This window comes from Ursus americanus, chromosome 28, assembly GCF_024610735.1.
Source record: "Ursus americanus isolate L20-20 chromosome 28, mUrsAme1.1.p, whole genome shotgun sequence".
Lineage (NCBI taxonomy): Eukaryota > Metazoa > Chordata > Mammalia > Carnivora > Ursidae > Ursus > Ursus americanus.
The window spans coordinates 6,704,024-6,728,674 of record NC_142154.1 but is presented as its reverse complement, the minus strand read 5'-3'; the positions used below and the strand labels follow the sequence as shown (position 1 = coordinate 6,728,674).

Sequence of the window (24,651 nt, the reverse complement as noted above, 5' to 3'; positions counted from 1 at the left end):
TAAGGCTAGAGCAAGATGCCTGGGGCGGGGGGTCCGGAGGAGTCCAGGTTACCCGATCAGGGCAGTGCATCCCCAGGCAGCCGATCCCTTTGGGACCATCCTCTCTGTTCCTGCATCCCCAGCCCAGAGTCAGCAAAGTGGTGACTGATCACTAGGAAATTGCAGATCTTTTCCCCGAAATGCCTAACAGATATCTTGACCTAACGTTGCCAACATAAAACCCTTTCCCTCTCACCTGTCTTATCTAAGGCAGCTAATGGAACCGCTTGCCCAGTTCAGGCCAAAAAACTTTGGACACATCCTTGATTCCTCTTTCTCACCCCTGTGCCAAATTCCTCAGCTGGTCCGGTTGGCCTCACCTTCAAATTAGATCCCATTCTGACCTCTTCTCACCGTGTCCGCTACTCCTCTAGTCTTGCTTGGCCTCCCTGTGTCCTGCCACACCTTCCCTCAGGCAGGACCCATTTCCCACCCAGCAGCCAGGGAGGGTCTTTTCAAAATGTAAACGAGGGGATGTCACTCGTTCGTTACTTTTCTTGTTTAGCTTCTGCTTGTCGGTGGCAATGTAACTCCACAAAGGTGGGGGCTTGTGGATTTAGGGGGCCCAGGGTGGAAGAGAGAGCAGGCACATGAGTGCTCAGCAACCACGGGGGGGGGGGGATGCTTCACCTCTAGCCTCAGTTACTCAGGGCTGCCCCCACCGGCTCCACACTGCAGAGGAACACAACCCAGCTGCTGGCTGAGCCATTCTCCAAAAAAATACCATGTGAGTGTTGGAGGGCATTACATAAAGTGATTTTTACAATGGTTTTCTAGAACATTTTGGAGAAACATTCCAAAACAGTAAGTAGAGTAGAAAGACTCTGGATTACCAACAAGGTGAATGGCTAAAATGATATGTAGCAGTCAATTCTAGAGTGTCACCTGGAATTCAAAACATTAGCCAGTGTCTGGTTCTAAAGGGACCCCACGGCAGTGTTTCCAAAATGTGACAAACGAATTTAGAAATGAAGGTGGGGGATGTTTTTCTTTGTCTTTTTATTAGGTACTTAATAAATATTTACCAAATGAATCAACTGCTTGTGTAATATGAAAAAGAAGGTGTGCCCAAAATGTCATTCTAAACTTCGGGGTGTGAGACGGATTGGAATGGCTGCAGAAGCTGTATTCTGGAAAGGGGTCACTAAGGAACCCCAGCATTCCACATTCACCTCTGGGGGCTCACCCACGTATTCTCTGGCCCCAAGTTATGCAAATATTTATTTTATTGTCCTACTGTTTGGAATGTATTTTTGATAGCTGCTTCAAGCCCTTTGTGAAATGAGACAGGAAACGGAAGGGCAGACAAAACAAATGAAATCAGCAGACCCAGATCAAAGTTGACAAAGAGGCCAGGAAAGAGGGGAATTGAGAGTAGGTCAGGAGTGACTGTCTGCCCCAGTTACGGACTCCGGGCCCATCATTCTAGTTTTACATCTTCCTTTCTGGAAGGGAGAAGATTCTCTGATCAAAAGCTCCCTGGCCAGCAAGAGGTGGGAGATTCCATGGCCTGAGCCACGGCCCTGTCACCTCCTGCTGTCATGGGGACAGAGATTAGCAAGTGCTAAGCTCCCAGGGCTGGGAGGTGCAAGCAGGGCCAGCCAGGAGGGCCCACTGTGCGTCTTGACCTGATGGTCATTGAAGTTGTTGGGTACACCTAATCCAGCTGTCACCATGCACTCGCCCTACTCTGCAAACAACAGCTGGTCAGGGCTGGGCTCCACGGCTGCCCATCTGCCACCCGCCCTCCCCGGCCAGAGATTCACAGGTGTCTTTAAAGGCCCTTATCCCTTGGAGCATCTCCCCTTGTTTCCCTGGCTTGGATCTATGGCTCAGTTGGGGATTTTCCATCCTTCCCACAGAGTGTTCTGCTGGCAGTGAGTCCCAGATACGCCATCTGCCCTCCTGTATCCCACATCCTTCCCCAGGGTCCCTCACCACACACAGGGGCGAGGGAGTGACTTAGCGGCAGACTCGGAAGTCCAACTTGAATTCTGGTTCCAGCTGTGTGACCTTTGGCAAGTTACTTAGTCTCTCTGTGCCTGAGTCCCTCATAGAAGATGGAGACAATAGTAGGACTCCAGAGCGCTGAGAGGATTAGCTGAGAGGGTTCAGTAAGTTAACATAATACAGAAGTTTGCACAGCGTCTGGCTCTAGTGCCCAAGAAAATGCCAGGTGACCTTCCAGAAGGCACCTTGGGCAGCAGACATCCCCTTTAACTCAAGCGGGGCCTTCAGCTCTGTCTGTCTGCACTCCAGTGAGGACAGCCAAAGCAACAGCTGTATAACCCTCTCCAGAACGTGTCCTGAAACCTATGAAGGAACCTTAAGAATCCAGCCGAAAGACTATAAAGCGAAGTCCTGCCCGCTAGTTTTGGGCCTCGGCTGCGATACCCCTTCATGGGAGCTGGTCCCAGCTCCCTATTAGAGTTCATGAAATGTAGGATCCCTCAAACCCAAAAAGAGTTTCGAATGCCGGGGGGACCAAACAAATGCCAATGTCACTCACGGCATGAAAAGCAGAGCTGTAGGGTGAGCCCACTAACATCATTCAAGAGTGAACGGAGGCCTTGAACTTGAAACTGTTGGGAGGCTCTGAATTAGGGGCCGTTTGAGATTGCCCTCAGTTCCATGACACCTGCAGCGCTGAGGGGCTGAGTCCAGCCACAACTTCATATTTTCTGGAGAAGACACAACCTTCCACAGCCTTCCTCTGCAGCCCCACCCCCCACCCCCAAGCCAGGCTTCCTGTTGTCTTGTGGCTCCCACGACAAAAAGCATGCGCCTAGAAGGTGCCTGCAGGCTGAGGCAAGCTGGCCTTCACCTACACAGTGGGGGAGCCTTGAGGTGTTAGCTTCCTATTTTCACCTCATCAATAAGAAGCAGCTGGAAGGGAAGCCAGAACCAAGGGTTGTTGTCCCCCATGGTCTCTCCAGAAATGGGAAAAGCTGGGGTGCCTGGGTGGCTCAGTTGTTAAGCGTCTGCCTTTGGCTCAGGGCGTGATCCCAGAGTCCTGGGATCGAGCCCCACATCGGGCTCATCCACTGGGAGCCTGCTTCTTCCTCTCCTGCTCCCCCTGCCTGTGTTCCCTCTCTCACTGGCTGTCTCTCTCTCTGTCAAATAAATAAATAAAATCTTAAAAAAGAAAAAAAAAAGAAAGAGAAATGGGAAAAGCTAGGCCTTTCCTTTCATGGGAAGAAGGACAGGAAAATGGCTGGTTAACCCTTCCCACACTCGCTCCGTTCCACCCAGGCCCTCGGAGAGGCTGTCCGCTCCGAGAGGGTGCTTTCTGCTGCCTGTGTCAGGCACTGACTGTGTCGGGTGTACGGTCCCTCATTTCATCCTCACGACCCTGAAGTCAGTATTCTTGTGCCTATTGACCGGTGAGGAAACTGAGGCTAAGCAAGGTGATGCCATGGGACCAGAGACTGGGGAGTGGTGGCATCAGAATTCTAGAGGCAAACTCGCTGGCTTCACTAGATTCCCCCCCTCAGTAAAAGATGAGTGAATGTGTCCTCCAGCTCTCCGCTCCACTCCCACCTCAGGCTTTCCTGGGTGGGGTCCCCACTTCCTTCTCCTTCCCTGGCTGGCCCAGCCCTGCATGAAAGCAGCTGGGGCAGCAGAATCTGAGAGAACTGGATTCACTCCCTGACGTTGCCACTCACGGCGTGTGGTATGTGGAGCAAGTTACGTCTCCGGGCCTTGATGGGCTCATCTGAAAACAGGAATGTGGTTGCTTCCTTCAGAGCTGCCCAGAAAGGCGGAGATGCACAGCAAGGCAGGACAGTTCTCAGCAGAAGCTTTGGATCCAGGCCACTCGGGCTTACATCCCGCCTCTCCCGCCCAGTGACCACGGGCCAGGGGCTGAGGGGCATCTCTGATCTCTCCTTCCTGATCCTCCAGGTGCCGACTGCCACGGTGTCTGCTTTGTGAGGTTGTGGGGACGATTTAGGGAGCTAATGAACGTGCAGTTTAAAATACCATGCTTGGCACACAGTAACTGATCAATTGACGTTAGCTATTGTTATATTTTCTTCTCAACAAAACATTGCCCAGGGTGACCTTGGCCCCTCTATCTTGACCTCCAGTCCAGAGCTCTGGCTCTCCGGGCTCATTACCCAGCCTCCTGTGGATGTCCCACCGGGTGTCCCACGCCCCACCAGGTGTGTCTGATACCGTCCCTTCCACGACGGCCTCTTCCTGGGTCCGCAGTCTTGGATTTTACCATGTCAAATCCACTCTGGAGAGCCGGAGCGGTTTGAAAACACAAATCTGACCAACGGTTTTTTGGATGACACTCTGCAGGGCTCTCTAAGCGCAGGCCCTCAGCAGGCCACCCCCTTGGGCGCCCTTGGCCTCAGGGAGAACCTTGGTCCCTGGTCTTGTATGCCAGTCCCCGAACAGGCCCCTCTGGCTGGGGTCTCCTACTCTTCCCTTTCCCCTCCCCTCCCCTCTCCTCTCCTCACCAGGCTAACCCCGGTCATCTTCCAGGATTGGGCTCAGGTGACATCTCTGCCTGAAGCTGGCCCTGACGCTACCAGTGTGGGTCAGGCACCCTGGGTTTCTGCTGCCGGGGCCCTTGTGCACCCGCCTCTCAGCTGCTTTCAGTGAAGCCCAGCCTGTCTCCTTGTCTGCCTCCCCATCTGGTCCGGACACGCAGGACTGCAAAGGTCACACCTTACTGGTCCTTGCAGCCCAGTGCCTAGCTCAGGCTCTGACACTCTGACGCAGCTCCAGAAACGTCTGCGGAACAAACGAGGAAATACAAGGGGACCCCTGCAGGTGCAGCACCCCTCACCACTGTGGCTGCAGAAGGGCGTGGGGCTCCCACACGCAACAGGCCGATGGATGGGTGAAGTGGGATTATACAAGCCAGTCTAAAGGGGCCCCAACTATGGGGCTGTGGGCCTCCTGATGGTGGCATAGAAAAGCGGGTTACTTTACAAATCCTCAAAACTGTAAAAGGCCCACGTATGCCAAATAAAGCACGTCACTGAGCAGCACCTTGCCTCAAAACATCCAGTTGCAGCCTCTACAGAAAAAGCATCTGGGAGGAATCGGGGCCTGAAGTCAGGTCCCTGAGCAGCCATCTCTCAGACACCGTGAGGCACGGCAAATTCAAGTTCAGGGTGGTGGCTGCCACTGACGTCTACCTCCCCACACCCTTTTTCCAGAGCCTCAGGAAACCCAGAGCAGTTAGCGGGCCACTTGGGATGAGGCTTTCCTTTTCCCCCTTGTCCAAGACGGGGTGCTCCCAGGGCACCCCAAGTCCATTCTGAAAGGCAGTTTCTGCCTCCTATGGGGCCAGATCATTCTCTCTTCCCCAAAGTCTCTCAACTGAGCTTCACAATCCCAAGGGACCTCTCTAGACCATATTGCTCTGTGTTATAGCTGGTGATGTTCTTTCTGTCTGCTCTAATCGTGAACTTGAAGGAGGGGTGGGATGGGTAGTTCAAGGGTCAAGGGGTTTGGGCACCACATCTGGCTTTGCAGGAATACCAGGTTCAGATCATTTACTTCTTTTAGAGAATTAGCCCTCAACCCAGGGACCCCTTGCCCGCGCTCCCACCCTAGGCTGTGACAGCAGGTGGACTGGCCACCCCCCTTGTCTGGAGAGAAGCAATCAGATGTGAGGGCTGCACGTTGCTAGGGAGCCGCTGGCAACAGCTGGCTGCGAAATAAGTCGTGTCCTTGGGAAAGCATGTTCCCAGCCGCTAATTAAATGCTGCTGCAGCCTCTCCTCCTTCGGGGAGCTATAGAAATGTGCTGAATTAATGCAGGCAGGAGCAGGCAGGGAACAGCGGGTGCACCAGCCCGCGAAGGCCCCTCCTGTCTGTACAAAGGAGAGGCTCAGGGGGCAGCAATGAAATTGCTCAGCCCCTAGGGACTAGGAAACAAAATCCTGGCCTAGGACGATGCAGCTCAACTAGCCCACGGGGTGCCCACCTAATACACCTCGGCTGCCACAGGGAACTTCACTGGCTAACTACTTTGTTAAAACTCATTAAATCCCACTTCTGGGTCTATAGCCAAAAGAATTGAAAGCAAGATCTCCGAGATATATTTGCATACTTCTGGTCACAGAGGCACTGTTCATGATGGCCAAGAGGTGGAAGCAGGCCACGTGTCCACTGATGGATGAGCGGATAAACAAAGTGCAGTGTACCATATAACGGAATATTATTCAGCCTTGAAAATGAAGGAGAGTCAGATGCAGCTCCAACCTGCACAAACCCTGAGGACATTATGCTAAGTGAAATCAGCCAGCCACAAAAAGACCCAGAAAAGGACAAATACTGTATGATCCCACTTACACGACGAAACTAAAGTAATCAAACTCACAGAAAGCACAGCGGCGGTCGCCAGGGGCTGGGCGAGGGGGAAGCGGGGCCTTATTGTTTCAGATTTGACAAAGCTGCAGAGATTGGCCACACAGCAATGTGAACGTATTTATCAATACTGAACCGTGAACTGTACGTAAAGAGGTAAGTTGGTACATTATATGGTTTGTGCTTTATACCACAATTAAAAATTGAAAAAAAAACCTCATTAAAAATGTTAAGTAAGGGGTGCCTGGGTGGCTCAGTCGTTAAGTGTCTGCCTTCAGCTCAGGGAGTGATCCCGGCGTTCTGGGATCGAGCCCCACATCAGGCTCCTTTGCTGGGAGCCTGCTTCTTCCTCTCCCACTCCCCCTGCTTGTGTTCCCTCTCTTGCTGGCTGTCTCGATCTCTGTCACATAAATAAATAAAATCTTTAAAAAAAAAATGTTAAGTAAGGGGCGCCTGGGTGGCTCAGTCGGTTAAGCGTCTGCCTTCGGCTCAGGTCATGATCTCCAGGTCCTGGGATCGAGCCCCACATCAGCCTTCCTCCTCAGCAGGGAGTCTGCTCTCTCTCTCCCTCTGCCCCTCCTCACTGCTCATCCTCTCTCTCTCAAGCAAATAAATAAAATCTTCAAAAAAAATGTTAACTAATACATGCTGACATTAAAGAATTACAAAGATAAAATAAGCTAAAAAGTAAATGCCCACCTTCCCTTGCTCCCAGGTCTGCTCTCCAGAGGTAACTATTGTTAATAGGATCTTCAGTATGATTTCCAAAGTGTTCCATGACTCGATGACCCGATGAGCATGTGCATATTTATATCTATACTGACTTCAATCTCAATACAGATTTTAGGGTGGTTTGTTTTGTTTTGTTTTGTTTACAAAAAATGGCATCACACTAAACACGGTTGCTCAATTACTAGTAATGGCTCACAGAGCTTTCCAAATCAGTATGTACGGACCTGGCCCATTATTTTTAACAGCTGCATCAGATCCGATTTTATGGACATCTTACCATTTATTCTGTCTGTCCTCCATTGATGCACATAGTAGTTTCTACTTTCTCACAATGAAAAGCTGCAACGAAGTGGTGTTGTACATAGTCTTGCTCCTGTATGCTTAATACATAGAATTTAACTGGGTTTAAAAAATAGGAGCATTTTTGAAGATGCTGCTCTTTTGTCGTTCGGGAAGTCTGAGTCAGCTTACTCCCCCACCAACAGCGTGGGGAGAGCACACTACGTTCTTGACAACATAGGGTTCATCAAACATTGAACCTTCGCTCATCTGATGGGTGAAAAATAAATATCAGAAACATTTTCAGATAGCTCTTGACCATGTGTATTTATTTTTTCTGTGAACACCCTGCTAACAAGATTCTTTGCTCATTTTTCATTTGAGGTTGTTCATCTTTTCATTATATATTTTTAAAATGGTTTATACTGGGGCGCCCGAGTAGCACAGTCGTTAAGCGTCTGCCTTCGGCTCAGGGTGTGATCCCGGCATTCTGGGATTGAGTCCCACATCAGGCTCCTCCGCTGGGAGCCTGATTCTTCCTCTCCCACTCCCCTGCTGTGTTCCCCCTCTCGCTGGCTGTCTATCTGTCACATAAATAAATAAAATCTTTAAAAAATAAAATAAAATAAAATGGTTTATTACTAAGGAAATCAATCCTTAGTATACCAAATGTCATTTGTCATTCGATTTTTGATAATTTTTGTTATGCATAAGTTTCCATTTGTTTTTTGTGGGTTTTTTTTTTAAAGATTGATTGATTGATTGATTGATTGATTGGAGAGAGAGAGAGAATGCACAGAGGGAGAGGGAGAAGCAGGCTCCCCACTGAGCAGGGAGCCTGATGTGGGGCTTGATCCCCGAACGCTGGGATCATGACCTGAGTGGAAGGCAGACACTCAACCAACGTGAGCCACCCTTCTGAAAAGGGGCTTACTCACTGCACAATTATAAACCGAAATCGAGAAGACAAGGGCACTTGGGTAATCACGGGTCTACTTTGCAAGGGTCCCCTGTCTTTCTCAGCCCTTGGCACTCTGCCTGCCCCTTCCAGAACCCACTCTTTGCAAGACCCACAGAAATGTACCTGAGTCCCACACCAGCTCTTTTCATTCTGCTTTTTCAAAAAATCACTATTTTCCTAACACAACACTTTCCAATCTTCTAAAACTCACCCCCCCCCCATTTGACAACCAGGACAGTCTCCTGTCCCTCCAAGGTTTTGAGATGTGTCTCAATTATGAATCCTTGTCTTCTGCATAACCTTCTCAGAAACTTTTTTTTAACTCTCTGCAATTAGTAATGTGAAAACTTACACAGTTTTTCATTCTCCCAATAAAAATATCAACTTGTTTTTTCAAAAGAAACTTCCCTCAAGATTCTAACGTGCCCACCTACTACCTCAATTTTATCTGTAACCTACCCTGAGTTAACACTTTTCAGATGAAGGTTTATTCTTTAAAAATTTAACCAGAATGACATTTAAAAAATTTTTATTAACAACTGACCTTGGAAAACAATCGAGAGGCAATTTATTCTGAGTAACACATCCTTCCTTAAGGACAGATTTAAAACCTTGTAACACCCCCTCACCCCCCAAAAAACCCTTTAAAGACAAGGGAGAAGAAACTGAGTTTGAAAATCACCTTTATTTTCCTTCTGCGTTCCCCCATTCAGAATATTTCCAATCCCTTTTTTTTTTTCCTTTTAGTAGAAACATAGACCCTTCTCTGTTCTTTCAACAATTAATTAAAGCTAAGTGACAGTCTCCTCTCCTAATCCTGGGGAGTTAATTACTAAGTTTGGAAGAGAAACAGTAGCTGAAGACCAGGACATCTCTGGTCTCAGGAAGAACGGGATGTGCAGCACAGGGCCCGGGAACCCCCTTCTACCAGCAGAGCCTGGCAGCAGTTTCAGACAGCTGTCCCGTGGCGCTGTAAGTGCTCCTGGTGGAGGACAGAACTCCATCATCAGAGTCAGTAAAACAAGATGCAGAGGAGACGTGGGCTCCCACAACACAGCCGTCCACCCCTCGGCTCCTTCTTCCCAACTCCGCACTCAGACACTGGTCACCTGGCAGCGTCACTGATGGTGCGATGGGTGAGCCAGAGCAACGCCAGGGCCCCTCTGGCTTTCACAGATGGGGCGAGAAGTGCAGGCATACCTCACAGAACGGTATTTTCCAGATACCGCGTTTTCACATGGCAACTCCACGTCTAGCAAATTTATTGGCACCATCGTTCTAATAGCATTTGCTCACTTTGTGTCTCTGTGTCACATCGGGTAATTCGTGCAATATTTCAAAGTTTTTCATTATATTAGGGTGATCCGTGACTGGTGATCCTTGATGTTATGTAATTGTTTTGTGTGTGTTCTGACTGCTCCATCCACCCGTTGTTCCCCCCTCTCTCTCCCTCTCCTTAGGCCTCCCTGATCCCTGAGACACAACAATATTGAAGTAGGCCAATTAATAACCCGACGATGGCCTCTAAGTGTCCAAGTGAAAGAAAGAGTCGCATATCTCTCACTTTAAATCAAAAGCTAGAAATGATTAGGCTCAGTGAGAGGAAGGTGTGTGGAAGGTGTGTTGAAGGTCCAGATGAGCCAAAAGCGAGGCCTCCTGCCCCAAACATACAAGTTGTAAATGCAAAGGAAAGGTTCTGGAAGGACATTAAAAGTGCCACTCCAGTGAACACGTGAATGATAACAAAGTGAAACAGGCTTCCTGCTGATACAGAGAATATCTCACTGGTCCGGACAGAAGATCCAACAGCCACAACGCTCCCTTAAGCCAAAGCCTCACCCAGAGCAAGGCCCTCATGCTCTTCAATTCTGTGGAGGTGGAGAGGGGACGAAGCTGCAGAAGACAAGTCTGAAGCTAGCAGAGTTGGCGCATGAGGTTTAAGGAAAGACACCGTCTCCGTAACATCACACTGCAAGGTGAAGCAGCAAGGGCTGGTGTAGAAGCTGCGGCGAGTTCTCCAGAAGATCGAGCGGAGATCATCCATGAAGTGGCTCCACCACACGACGGATTTTCAGTGTGGACGAAACAGCCTTCTGTAGAAGATGCCATCTAGGACCTTCACAGCTGGAGAGGGGAGGTCCGTGCCTGGCTTCAAAGCCGCGAAGGACAGGCTGGCTGTCTTGTCAGGGGCGAATGCACCTGCTGACTTGAGGCTGAAGCCTGTGCTCATGTGCCGTTCTGAAACTCCTGGGCACCTGAAGAATGATGCCAACTCCACTCTGCCTGTGCTCTATCAGTGCAACAACAAAGCCCAGACAGTACTATGTTTACAACATGGTATACTAAATTTTTCAAGCCCACTGTTGAGACCTACTGCTCAGAAGATTCCTGTCAAAATATTACTGCTCATTGACAATGCGCCTAGTCCCCCAAGAGCTCGGACGGAGATGTACAAGGAGACTGATGTTTGTACACCTGCCGATACAACAGCCTTTCCGCAGCCCATGGATCTAGAAGTAATTTCAAGTCTCATTATCTAAGAACTATATTTTATAAGGCTATAGATACCAGAGACACTAATTCCTCTGGTGGATCTAGACAAAGTAAATTGAAAATCTTCTGGAAAGATTTCCAGATTCACCATTCTGGATGCCATTGAGAACATTCGTGATTTATGGAAAGAGGTCAAAATATCAGTATGTCAGTATTAACAGGAGTTTGGAAGAAGTTGATTCCAGCCCTCATGGATGACGTCCGTGGAGGAAGTCTCTGCCCATGTGGCGGAAACAGCAAGAGAACTAGAATGAGAAGTGGAGCAGAAGATGGGACCGAACTGTTGTGATCTCACGATCCAACCTGAACAGGTGACGAGTTGCTTCCGTGGATGAGCAAAGAAAGTGGTTTCTTGAGAAGGAGTCTACTCCTGATGAAGAGGCTGTGAAGATTGTTGGAATGACAACAAAGGATTTAGAATATTACAGACACTTAGCTGATAAAGCAGCTGCAGGGTTTGAGAGGACAGACTCCAATTCTGAAAGAAGTTCGACTGTGGGAAAGAGGCTATCAAGCGGCATTGCCCGCTACAGACAATCATTCGTGATAGGAAGAGTCAATGGATTCAGCAAACTTCATTGTTGTCTTATTTTGAGAAATTGCCCCAATCCAAGGCAAGACCCTCTATCAGCAAGAACATTCTGACCCACTGAAAGCACAGATGATAGCATTTTTTAGCAATACTTTGCACACTTAACAGATGATAGCATAGTGTAAATACAGCTTATATATGTACAGGTAAACAAAAACATTCACTGGATTTGCTTTATCGGAGTACTCATTTTCTTGAAGTGCTGGGGAAGGAAACCGAAGTATCTCTTGAGTTGTAGCTGCATTCGGAAACATTTCAGAAACTCAAAGGTTGGAGCCTATGACTTACAAATTCTCATGTTCTCAGTTCCTGGCGCTTCGTAGGTCCTCAATAAATTTGAAATCCTAAATGAACAAATAAGCCAACCTACACACTAGTGTGAAGAGGGAGAAATATGTGGAACATATTTTCAACCTCTAATAAAAGATACCTTTGTTGGTCGTTCCCCCTGAAAGGGAAGGAGTGGATACAGAAGCACAGAAACATCAGAATTCCCTATTAATGTTGTTGGTAGTCAGTAAAATACCAGTGTAGACCTATAGAAATCCAGGATTTAAGTGGATTCTGACACAGACTGGATTAGTTCTACCTGCCATTAACTAGTAATGATGATAGTCTCTCTGAGATCAGTTTCCCTATTTATAAAATGAGGAAAATATGGCATTTTTCAAATACAAGGTGTTACATTGCAAAACGCACTCTTATTTATGTGTGTTAATTATATATTGTTATATAACAAATTACCCCCAAAATTCAGCAGCTTAAAACACCATTAATCTCACACAATCTGTGAGAGCCAAGAATCTGAAAGCGGCTTGGCTGGGTGGGTTTTTTTTTGTTGTTTTTTTTTTAAGATGTATTTATTTATTTTAGAGAAAATGCACGCATGAGTGGGAGGGGCAGAGGGAGAGACTCTCAGGCGGACTCCGCACCAAGCGTGGCTTGCCTGGGTGGTTCCTCTTCAGGGTTTCGCCTAAGGCTGTACTCATTTGTTGGCTTGATAGAAGCTGGAGGATTCACCTCCAAAATGTCTCTCTCACATGGCTATTAGCAAGAAGCCAAGTGGGTCTCTCCAGAAGGTTACCTGATATCCTCATGACAGCTGGTTTTCCCGAGTGAGTGATTCAAAGAGGTGGGGGGGCGTAGAGTAGATGCAGAAGTCTAGCCCTGAAATTCCTTTTATAACCTGGGATTGAAAGTGACCCATTCGCACTTCTGCTGTGTTGTATTCGTCACACAGACCAACCCAGATCCAGTGATGGTGGGAACTACACAACAGCATGAATCTAGGAGGTGGGATCATGGTGGGCCTCTTGGAGGCTGGCTACAAACAATGTAACACTAACAAAAAAGAACCCAGATAATTACACCATGACAATGCTTTCTTATTACTTGGAACTACTATTTTATACTGTTTTAACCATGCCTTTTATTTTTTGATGGTTTGATATGTTAGGACCTCACTGACCCTATAGGGACTGCCGCTCCCTATAGGGAGTTAGCTAATTCCTAAAGATACCAAATAGCACACCTGGGAGTGTGCCTTTATTTGCACACCAACCAATCCAGAGCCAATACCCCAACCACCTCCTTCATGGTGCTCTTACACTCTGGGCCACTATCCAGCTGCCCTAATACCTCAGAGCCAGGTATCAGACAACTAGGGACAGTCCCTATGTTCCAGAGTCCACCGAATACTCCCATTAGCCAATCCCAAACCTACTCAGCTTGCCTTGCCTGTTCCTTCTTGTAGAAACCTCAATAAAGGCAGCCTGGGTGGCTCAGTGGGTTAAGCGTCTGCCTTTGGCTCAGGTCATGATCCCAGAGTCCTGGGATCGAGTCCCACATCAGGTTCCCTGCTGCGTGGGAAGCCTGCTTCTCCCTCTCCCTCTGCCTCCATTCCCGCTCATGCTCTCTCTCTCTCTCTCAAATAAATAAAATCTTAAAATTAAAAAAAAAAGTTCTTAAAAAGAAAAAAAAGAAAAAGAAACCACAATCAAGGCTCTTGCCCACATTTTCCCTGGCTCCCTTACCTCCTGAGTGACCCAGGTGCTTGCCCATGGAAGCAAGGCACACTGCACCTCCTGTATCTAGACACCTGTAAGTAAAACAGACTTCTTCCTTCACGAGTCACTTCCATGTCTGTGTGTCGAATTAAAACAAATCCTTGGATCCTTAAAACATATACTTATCCAAAGAGCATTTTAGGCCTTTTTCTGGACTTAGAGGCATTAGGGGTGTGCTGAGGAACAGCCAGTGTCACCAGCATTTCTCATCTGACTTCAGCTCTAGTGTCGTCTTCTTCCTATTCGGAATCATGTGGCCCCTGTAAGTTAATCAGCTTCTGTTCAAAGTCAGCATGAAGTTCCTGACAAATTGGTTCACACCTTAATGATTAGTCCCGTGCTTTGCATGAATTGGTCACACCAGGCCTCTCATTGCATTAAAACTTCTTCCATTTATTCCAAGGCGTGTGATAGCTTTCCCTTCATTCATGTGCCCTGCTTGGTGTTTGATAAGCAATTCTTGTGCACGACTCTCAGCATGTCCATAAAACCTTATTTACCAGTGGTTACCTTGCTTTCTTTCTTAGTTCCAAAAAGCCCAGGGTTACTGATTTGCAAAAATATCTGGACTCACATTCATTCCTGCAGTGGCAAACCTTTGCTTCCCTGATACCAAAATTAACCGCACTTCTGCGTCTGTACCTTTCTGTACATAAAATAACCTTTCATTTCAACACGAAATCACAGTATAATCTTTTTGAAGACATTTTAAATATCACGTACATTTAACACACGTGGTATCCCTAGTGCATATTACTCAGCAGGGCTGACGACAATGTGAAGAGCACACCCAGCGTGTACATGCACAGGTGACAACAGCAGTGACGTCACGGTCACTGTCTAGCATCACTGATAAGACACCGATATTAGATACACTCCAATCCTGAAAAATGCATCTCCGAATTCACGAAATGAAGGAATACCTTCCAACAAAAGGTGCTTACATAGCTTCCGGCCCCACAGTAAATGCCTACTACACGTTCACAATCAACAACAAATTCTCAGCAAACAAGGTTCCTTTTAATCCAACGTGTTTGGCTGCGAAGAGGGTCAGGGATGTTCTGGTCTTCTCAGACATGGGTATGCCGGGGACAGAGGCCATGGCAGCAGAATGGTACCACCTCAAAAGCCACCGGTCTCCTGTGTAGGGGCTGGGCCTGGAGAAGGGGCAAGCTCATGTTTCTCGCAAGGAATGAAGAGGCACTATCAGGGCTGGGTGCAGTCTCTGTGACATGAAAGAGGCATGAGCCTCCCACACAGACCAAGAAACCTAGAGAAAGGCAGCTAGCATTCACTGAGTACATACTGTATTAAGAGCTTTAATTAATACTCATTTAGTGCTCACATCAGCCCTGCAAAGTAGACATTAGCCCCATTTTACAGAGAAACTGGAACTCAGTTCAGCTCTTTTATGAAGCCCAGGGTTTGCACCTGGCCCCACTCGCAAGGCTAAGCTGTTCCCAGAGTTCTGCTGGGACACCACGGGTAAAGAACGAGTCCTACTGTGTATCTCTCTCCTTCTGCATTATTTCTGCCTCTGATAATCAAATGTCGTGTGATGGAGAGAGTCTTTAGAATTTTTCTTTTTTTTTAAAACAACAGAGGCTTATAGCTATAAAGGGTATACACTGAGCAGATGAATGTTGTAAATAAAATTGCCCTCTGGAACATCAGAATCACTTAATATGCTCAATTCTTTTCAAAGCACGTAGTGCAGAGAACTGTTATGCTGATTACCAATAATTATAATCCATTCATTAAGGAAAAGTCTCTAAGGGCTTCTACAAAGGAACACTTCATGGCTGAGATGGAGTTACTCTGTGTACTTGAAAATAATGAAGCTACCGTTCTTTTAAAAATTATCTAATTTAGGCTTTTCACTGATTTACACTGTGCTTCTCTACAAGGACTCTGAATGAAAGAGGTTTTGCTAAATGTAAATGGAGCCTTTCTCTCAAAGGTCCAGAGTAGCTTGGAACTGATCATTGACATGCCAGCCCCTGCAGAGTAGGGGTGAGAGGAGAGAGTTTCAGGGAAGTATCTAGATCTGAAAGATATGTCCCTGGAAGTCTCTGCTTTTCTTAAACATTTTGGTTCCAAAGAATTTGTTTCTCCAAAGATTCTTGAGATTCACTGGACATCTGTAGAGAGAAGGCACTAGAATTTACTGAGAGCAGCCTTAAATCTTTTAGAAACAAAGTTAACATGAACACATAGGGACTGCGAACTTCATACGGGTCCAGTGCTCCATGAGCTGAATGCTTTCTCATTTTAGTTACATCATTTCCAGTATAAGAGGCCATCCGAGATATGGATGCATAGGGCTATAGGAGAGCCAAGAATCTTACAGAAATCCAAGAACAGGAATCATAATGGGGCTTTTTCAAACCCAATCTAAGAAGGTACCCAGCCAGCAGGAATTTCATGACTCTTTCCTCACGGGACCTGCCTTCCTCTTTGCATCTATTAATTTGCTTTCAATTATAAGAAACAAAAAACCCAATTCGAAGTGGCTTAAACAGTAGGGAAACTTACTGTCTCACAGAACTGGAAATCCAGCTATAAGGTGGGTTTCAAGGCCGTGTGATCCAGTCGACCAACTATATCATCTATGGTCAGGTTCTTTCCTCTCCATTCTGCCCTCCAGGTCAGCTTTGTCCTCAGGCTCTTTTTTGAATAGGATCATGGGTGGTGGATAGTGGAACCATGGGCTACGTGGCTCCTCACTCACATTTTCTAAAGAGAAATGTTCCCCCAGCAGTTCCAGAAACCTGTACCTCATAGTACCATTGACCTGTTTTAAGTCACATGACATTCGTAAACTAATCCCTTCTGCCGACTGCTCTTGACCTAGTTCTAGTTCTGGTCACTAACAAGGAGTATGGGATTACCATGATTGGTTTAGACTGCTCAGGGCACATCCCCAGAGTGAAATCAGAGGTGTGGGTGGTGTGCGGAGAGGGAGGGGATGGAAAAAAGGAAAACTGGAAATAGTTCCTAAGTGATTGCCTAAAGTAAATGGGTAGACACTGAAGCCATATGGTAATTCTTGAAGGAAAAACAGGTTGGGGGGGGCAGTGGGAACCAAGAGCACTGTTTTGGATGTGCTGGTTTTGAAATGCCTATTAGATATTCAAATGAAGATATCATGTTAGCCACGGGATATATGAATCTGGACATCAAGGAAGGGGTCACGGCTAGAGTTATAATTTTGAGACTCATCAGCATACAGCTAGAATTTAAAACCTGGGGAATGGAAGAAATCAATTAAAGAAATTACATACAGAGGAACTGAAATGAGATTCCAAGGCCAAGGCCTGGGGCCCTTAGTATCTAAATGTAGAACCAAAGAGGAGAAGCTAGCAAAGGGACCAAGAAGCAACAACCAGCAAGGCAGTAAGAAAACCAGAAACACGTACTGTCCTGGAAACCAAGAGAAGCGAGTGTTTCTTGATCGAGAGAGAAATGAGTTATGCCCAATGTCAGGAGGCTGAGTATGAGAGGGACAAGAGGTGAGTGCACAATTGGTACCATGGAGTCACTGGTGCTGAGACAAGCAGTTTCGGTGGGGCGGGAGGACTGAGGCCCATGTGGAGCAGGCGGAGGACAAATGGAACGTGGTGGGTGACAGCGTTTAATTTAGACAACCCTCCCAAGAATGTTTTCTGTGAAGAGTAACAGAGAGATGTTAGTGGTAACTAACAGGGAAAAAGAGGCCAAAGCAGGAGGTTTTAAAGAAAGAAGATCCTAGGGGTTATCTAACACGCTGACAAGGAATGACCTATCAAGAGGAAGATGCGGGAAAGAATCATCGCAGGAGTGAAGACACTGAGAAGTCAAGAAGAGACAGGATTCAGTGAGCAAGTGGAGGAGGAGTTAGCCTTTTGTAGAAGCAGGGCTATTTCACTCGGGAGGAAAGGCAGGGAAGGAATACACACGCCAAGTCATGCGGTTGATGTGGTGAAAGATAAGGGAATTCCCACCTGATTGTTTCTATTTCTGGCATGGACTAGGGGGCAAGGTGATCATGAGAAATGGGAGGAGGAGTTGTGAAGAGAAATGAAGGGGTTAAGCAGCAATTCCAGGCAGTGGGAGAGTTCACAGACAAGAAAGGTATATGAGGACTGCTCAGTCGTCAGACGTGATGAAAGCTACGACCAGGAGAGTGGAGGAGTAAGGTGGAGCAAAGTACAAATTAAGCTTCAAAAAGGTGAGGAAATGGGCCCAGGGTCACACAGCTAATGGGCAGAAAGGCGGGCATTCACACTGAGGCCCAAGTGACTTCACACTCTGTGCTATTTCCACACTGCGAGTCCCTCAGGCGCTATCGAGTGACCTGGTGCAAAGACAAAGCTGCAGGTAAGGTGCGTCTACAAAGATTTGTTGAGCCCCACAAACATGTGACTGCTGTGCGACCCTGATTTTGCTATGACCTATGAAGAATCTAGGAGGATGCCTCAGTATTTCACCCTTCCAACGCCCAGGGATGTCATCCTAACCCTCCCATTCTCCTTTGGGTTATGACGACTGCCCTGTCGGCCTCCCTCCAGTCTCCAGTGCCCCCACACCATCTTCCGGACTGCTAAACACGGTCTTTGTGAAATGCAGATTAGGTCTTCCACGGCACAAAACCCTAGCACCATAAGACACAAGACTCTCCATCACAATTTGGCCACATTCCCCTGGCCTCCCCCAAAGCTGGTGCCGCAGAGCTGTTATTGACCATTCCACAACCCCAACAGCCCTCTTCATGCTTCTACTCCTCTGGGCATGCTGGAGCTCTCCTTGAAACGTCTGTCCTCTGCCCTGGTTCACACAACACGGTCCCATCTCCTCCATCCTCCTCCACCGTCCCCAGACAACCGCTATGGGGGCTTTTGCCTTTCTGCATTCGAATTCTCTATGTCTTTCCTCATCCTCCACGTCATAGCACAGCATCTACCTGACTCATACTAGGTGCTCAAATCCTGTGTTGAATGCTGAATGAGAATGAATTTAGCTGTTCAATATTGAAGATGATGAAATGAGCTGAACTGCTTTTAGTGGGGCTCAGCATCTCATACCACATTTGTCATGTTCCCAAGGGATGTCAGAGGGATACAGAATCCACCTTTCACAACCTACTCTGAAACCCAACATTTCGAGGCTGCTTTCAAAGTCAGACGTTACTGAACAAGCTTACTGCATGAACGGTAGCTACATTATGCAGAAGAAACCTAAACAGCCTGACCAGGCGGCTGTGGGACCCTGGCTGAGACCGTACAGAAGGTCGGCTAGGGCCCAGCAGGTGTCTGCAGGAGCTGTGATGGCTTGGCCGTCCAGGAACAACCAATCTGATCTCTTTAGAGACGCCAGGAGCCTGCCAGCTCTCCCTTCCCAATTGCTGTACGTGCTACACAGCGTTTGTATCTGCTGTGGCCAAAGAGAACTGCTCACTCCTCCACCCGCATGACACAGATGGTACAGATGGGAGCATGCTTTCTCATGACAATGCGCAATTATGCCCAGTTCCTCCAGCTGTAACAATTACCAGGACAAAACCCCAGGGAAGGACACAGTCCTGGCAGAGAACGGTGTTCCATGCTGGCACACACCACTAAGTTCTCCCAAGGGTGGCCACCGCAGCCATGGCCTCTGGTGCCTTTCACAGTCCTTCCTGGAACCCACGGAGGTGAAAAGCATTCAGTGAGATCAGGACATAAGGCAATCATCAAACAGGATATATTTAAGTAAGAAAATACCAAGGCTTTATTATTATTCTTTTTTTTATAAAGACAGCCCTGTTGTCAGCTACGTGGAAAGGATGTACACAGTTCCCGTGAGGAAACAAGACATCCTGCTTCAGACTGCACACCATAATGCCAAAGAACAGACGCCAAGGGGGAATGGGGTAATGCTCTCATCTTCATAGCAATAAAATACAAAATAAGACAAAAATTAAATGGACTTAATGCTGGACATTCCCACAGGGAAAAGACCAGAGGACTTTCAATCAATCAGTAGTTGGATATGATAAAAATTCCATTAGGCTGAGCCACCCTCGCTCCTCTCTTTGGCCCTCCCCATCTGAGGTATAACAGTCTGGAACCAACAAAGCTGGCAGTCAGGAGCTTTTGCTTCAGAGTCCACCGAGATAAACAGGGGGCAATGTCTTGGAAGACCAGATAACTGGGCTTTGGTGAGGCACCTATGTGCAGCAGTGTCGCATATGGAAGTTGACAACATACTCAGCATTAGTCCTCTGCACTGAAATAGCAAAAGGCTCAAAAGGGTGAAAGGTGAAGGCAACAAGGCGTCGCACTGTGTGGTTGATGGGGCGGCCCAGTAAGCCTGCCTGGATCTCAAACTTGAGCAGACCAGAGTCCCGGGCATAGAACCTAAACAGAAGAAGGAGAGAAAGAGAAGATGGTACAGATGTTCACCACCACCTTGAAATCTGCACAGCACGGAAATGCAGCAACTCATTATTTAATCTTATGATATCTCCTCTTACATCGGCCCCAGGTTATCAGAAATGCAAAACCGCCTTTGTCTGAACAGCTCATTCTATGCACAGGGTCATTATGAATTTTACTGTGCTGTCCTGAGTCATTGGGTCATTTCTCTTTCCCAAGGTGACCTTTAATTACAGCCTTAACTACAGCTTCCCCTTTTCCAGAAAAGCTGCCCCAAGACTGTCTAGGCCAGGGCTAGACATGAAATGGAAGCCACATGTATACTTTTAAATTTCCAGGTAGCCACATTAAAAAAGGTAAAAAGAGAAAGGTGAAATTAATTTAAGTAATATATTTTATTTAACCCACTACTGGTATCCAAAAATATTACCATTTCAACCTATAACTCAGGTAAAAAATATTAATGAGATATTTCACATTTTTTTTGGTATCAAGCCTTTGAAATCTGATGTGTGACGTGAGCACGTCTCAGCATGGACTACTCACACTTTAAGTGCTTAACAACCACCTGTGGTGAGTGGCTACTATCCAGGACAGCCCAGATCTTGGCCCATATTTGAGTTTTTCATTTTTAAGAATAAATTCTTTCGGAAGGTCCTTCTTTTTCACACACAAAAATAAAATACTAAGTAGTTTTTCATTTTTCATCTAATACTTCCATTCACCCCCAGACTTAAAGACATCTTCCCACACGCAAGATAAGCGTCTTCGGGTATCAGGACACTAGAGATGTTCAGTGGGGTTGGGGCTGAATTAGGGGAAGTCCCAGAAAATGAAGAGCTCTGAATTACAGAGCTCTATAACTTCCCTTTTGGAAAGCAAACATATGGTAGACATAAAGATATTCATAGCCTCTGACTCGATAATCCCATTTCCACGAATTCATATCCTCAGAATTTAATTTAAATGGAGGACATAGTGATATGAATAAAGACGGCTTCTCCAGCACAGCTCCAATGTAAAAATGCAGGAGAATGAAGGCTCAGTGACAGGGGACTAGTTCAATCAACTGTGGTACATCTAACTGAGGGAATAATAAGCCATCATTAGGACTGTAACTCTGAGGACTATGTAACAACATGAAAAAACATTTCTGAAATAAAAGCAGGCTACTACAAAGGACGATGGTAACCAGGATTCTAACAATGTACACGTGAACACGCATACTGACAAAGACTAGAATGGAACATCCGATACAGGCGCTCAAGTCATGGCGTTTCCTCTTCCAATGCCTTTAATATCCTCATATTCCTCATTTTAAATTAAAAATAAGTGAAAAACCCCTTTAGTCAGAGGCAATAGCCATTTCCAAATTTATTACTTAGGTTACTCTCTTTTCAAATTAGAAAGGCAGGTCAGAAAGGAGAGGAATGTATCTCATGCTACCTTGACAATATCAAATGAGGCCCGTGAAAAGCTTTTATGTGTAAAAACCACATTCACCTCACCCACACAGTCCCCAACACACAAAGGGCTTGTAAGGTTAAGTGAGTTGTTCGAGCTTCTAAATCTAACTACCAGTTCACAGGCAACGTACGAGAATGAGAAAAATCGTAAATACTACTCCAGGGACGCGTGACCAGACTCCAGCATGTGGGCAACGTTACAGGACAATTTCACTGCCAGGGAAATAAGAGGAAAGCAGAACCTACAGGATAAAACAGACTTAAGGGAGCAGCAACCAAATGCAATGTATGAGCCTTGTTTAGATCCTGATGGGAATAAATGGAACCATAAAGAGTATTTATAAAACAACAGGAAAATGTGAAAACTAGGTACTTCGTAGTCTTAATAAAGTTTTGATAATTTTCTTAAGATAAAATAATGGTTATGGAGGTTGTATTTTTCTGTCTTTATCTTTTAGAAATTCATGCCGAAATGTCTCAGTAAAATGCTATAAAATCTGCAATTTGCTTCAGAATAATCAAGGGTGGCAGTTGGTGGGGGGCAGGTGGAAAGAGATGACAACACTGACCATGAGCTGATAACTGTTAAAACTGGGTGGTGGGTATGTGCAGGTTCATTATACTCTTCCACGTTTTATATGTTTAAAGCTTTCTGTAATTAAAAAAAAAAAAAAAGTTAACTGGTTTTTGGAACATGACTGCAATTTCCCAAAGGAAATACCATGAGTGGTGATTAACTGTTCAGAATGTGTTACACAAGCCTATTTAATACACAATAAAGCTGGATCGTGAAACACTACCTACCACTGTTTCCATGTGAAAAAGGCCTTCTACTCTCTAGCTAAGGGTTCCAGGAACACACCTTCCCTGAAATCATCCCATGGGTAGTTGTGGTACCAGTTCCTCTCCCTAGTATCAAACACAACATACAAAGCAACACAAACTCCCAACACGGACAGAGAGGGGGTCTGTGGAGTAGACATTTGTGAGGGAAGGACTGCTTAGTTTTCAAGGTTCTAGCAATAATATAGCAGTCTACATTCTAAAATTTCTCCAGTGAGGAAGCATGAGTTTCTCCAAAATCTGCCTGTTCCCCAAATTATCTCTGCTATCTTTTCTACTAGGTAACATGAGGGGATAAAATAATTTGAGTGAAATAAAATTAGAAAGTCTCAACTATAAACACTATTATGAAATGGTATGTGGTTTCCTACCCTGGATACCTTTAAAAGGGAACAACACTTATCTGAATTGGATGTTTTGATGAGAAGTAAAGAGCAGAACTACTTAATTTATGAGATTAGTGCCTACATGATCAAAAGCACTCACCACATTATAGAAACAGCCTGTCCTTCCAATTCAACCCATGAGTACAAGCGGGCACAGTCACAGTGGAATGAGGTCCAAGGAGAGAGAGAGAGAAAGAAAGCGGGCCACCTTTAGCCCTTAGACAGTTACTAGCATCTGGAGCAGTGATGGTGTACCTGATAGGGTGATCTCCACAAGTCTTGGGTCGCTCCATGACAGACACCCACTTGTCATCGTAGCTGAAGAGAGACAAGTCAAGGTAGGGGCTACCGCTGTAAGACTGGGCACTGATGGGGAGCTGACCCAGCAGCCGGCGCACTGCCTCCGTGTGCCCTCCATACTTGGCATTTACAATGGTGTCTTTAAACCTAAAATAAAGCACCAGTGAGGAAGGCTGTGTTAGTAGGCACAAAAAGCTGCCTTGGATTTTAAATTGATAAAACATGTCTAAAAACAACTCATTCTGTAAATAGAAATCTAGATAGTGAAGGAACTCAGAACTCTCACACGTCACTAGTCTGCCTGGCTACAAACACTCTCAAAAACCAGAAAAGAGAATTTGAAGTGGGAACATTAAATTACTTTAGAAAAGTTAATACAGACTCTCCAAACAAGTTTAAAATGAGTATAACTATTCTATGACAACACTTCTACTCAAATCTACTTCCCCCAAATAACAGCCTCAGCTTGCATTTAGAAAGCAGTTATAGAGACAGAGAATCCCATGGAAAAGAGCAGCCTCTCTCCGACTCTTTTTTTTTTTTTTTAAAGATTTTATTTATTTATTCGACAGAGATAGAGACAGCCAGCGAGAGAGGGAACAAAAGCAGGGGAGAGGAAGAAGCAGGCTCACAGCGGAGGAGCCTGATGTGGGGCTCGATCACACGACACCGGGATCACGCCCTGAGCCAAAGGCAGACGCTTAACCGCTGTGCCACCCAGGCGCCCCTCTCCGACTCTTCTTGGGATCAGTTATAAGCCAACTTCCATCAAAACTTTCAACAAAGTACTCATCCCTTGTTTCAAGTCTGGGAGCTAGCTACCTCTACTCCCACAGAAATATCGGTATCTAAACAGTAACGTGGACACAGAGTCACGTATCTCTCTCACTTTCAGTTATAATAACAGAGCAATTATTTCTCACAACTGTCATGAATACTAAATTTAATACCCTTTGACCAAGTATTTCTACTCTTCTAGAAATTTACCCTAAGGAAGCAATCCCATATGCAGAAAAATCTGTGCACATTCAATACAGCATTGTTTATGATAATGATAAATTGATGGAAAATTAAAAACCTAATGGAAAACTGAAATTTTCAAAGATTGCATGCTTACAGAGGAAATGTTTATCATAATGGTAAGTAAAAGAAACAGGCTATATTCTGTATACACAGTGGAATTAAAAAAAACAAAGAAGAAGGGGCGCCTGGGTGGCTCAGTTGGTTAAGCGTCTGCCTTCAGCTCAGAGCGTGATCCCTGGATCCTAGAATCAAGCCCCGCATCGGGCTCCCTGCTAAACGGGGAGCGTGCTTCTCCCTCTCCCTCTGTCTCTGCCACTCCCCCAGCTTGTGCTCTCTGGCTCAATCTCTGTCAAATAAATAAAATCTTAAAAAAAAAAATTTAGGCCTAAAAAAAAGACTGGCAGAAATATACCAAAATTATAACTGTGCTTGTATAATTACATCTTGATTTTTTTTCTTTTTCACTTTCCCATAGTTTCTTAGAAAGAATGTCAACTATTAGTAATGTATTTTTTAAAATCTCTATATCAAAGCATATTATATGGTTTAAAATTCAAGGGGAAAATAATTTTTTTAGTCCAGGGGGAAAATATAACATCTTATCCCTGAAATCAATGGAATGAAAACTAATGAAATAAATTTAAAAACTTGAACGTTCCCAACTTTGTGGAGACCAGAAAGCTTGAT

The 24,651-nt window shown here is 45.9% G+C and overlaps 1 protein-coding gene across 2 annotated transcripts in view; it reads right to left on the bottom strand.

Annotated features, from left to right (window-relative positions):
* Positions 1–9,023: 9,023 nt before the first annotated feature.
* Positions 9,024–24,651, bottom strand: part of DET1 (DET1 partner of COP1 E3 ubiquitin ligase) — a 30,964-nt gene continuing 15,336 nt past the window's right edge. The window contains exons 4-5 of one of the 2 annotated variants that reach the window (XM_045813063.2): positions 22,897–23,088; positions 9,024–11,275 (exon numbers count right to left, since the gene is read on the bottom strand). In XM_045813063.2, the coding sequence (XP_045669019.1) occupies positions 11,185–11,275; positions 22,897–23,088 (283 nt within the window). In that variant the 3' untranslated portion in view covers positions 9,024–11,184. Of the gene's footprint in view, positions 11,276–19,275; positions 19,929–22,896; positions 23,089–24,651 lie in introns of those variants that run through there. The other variant, XM_045813062.2, reaches the window with a different exon arrangement.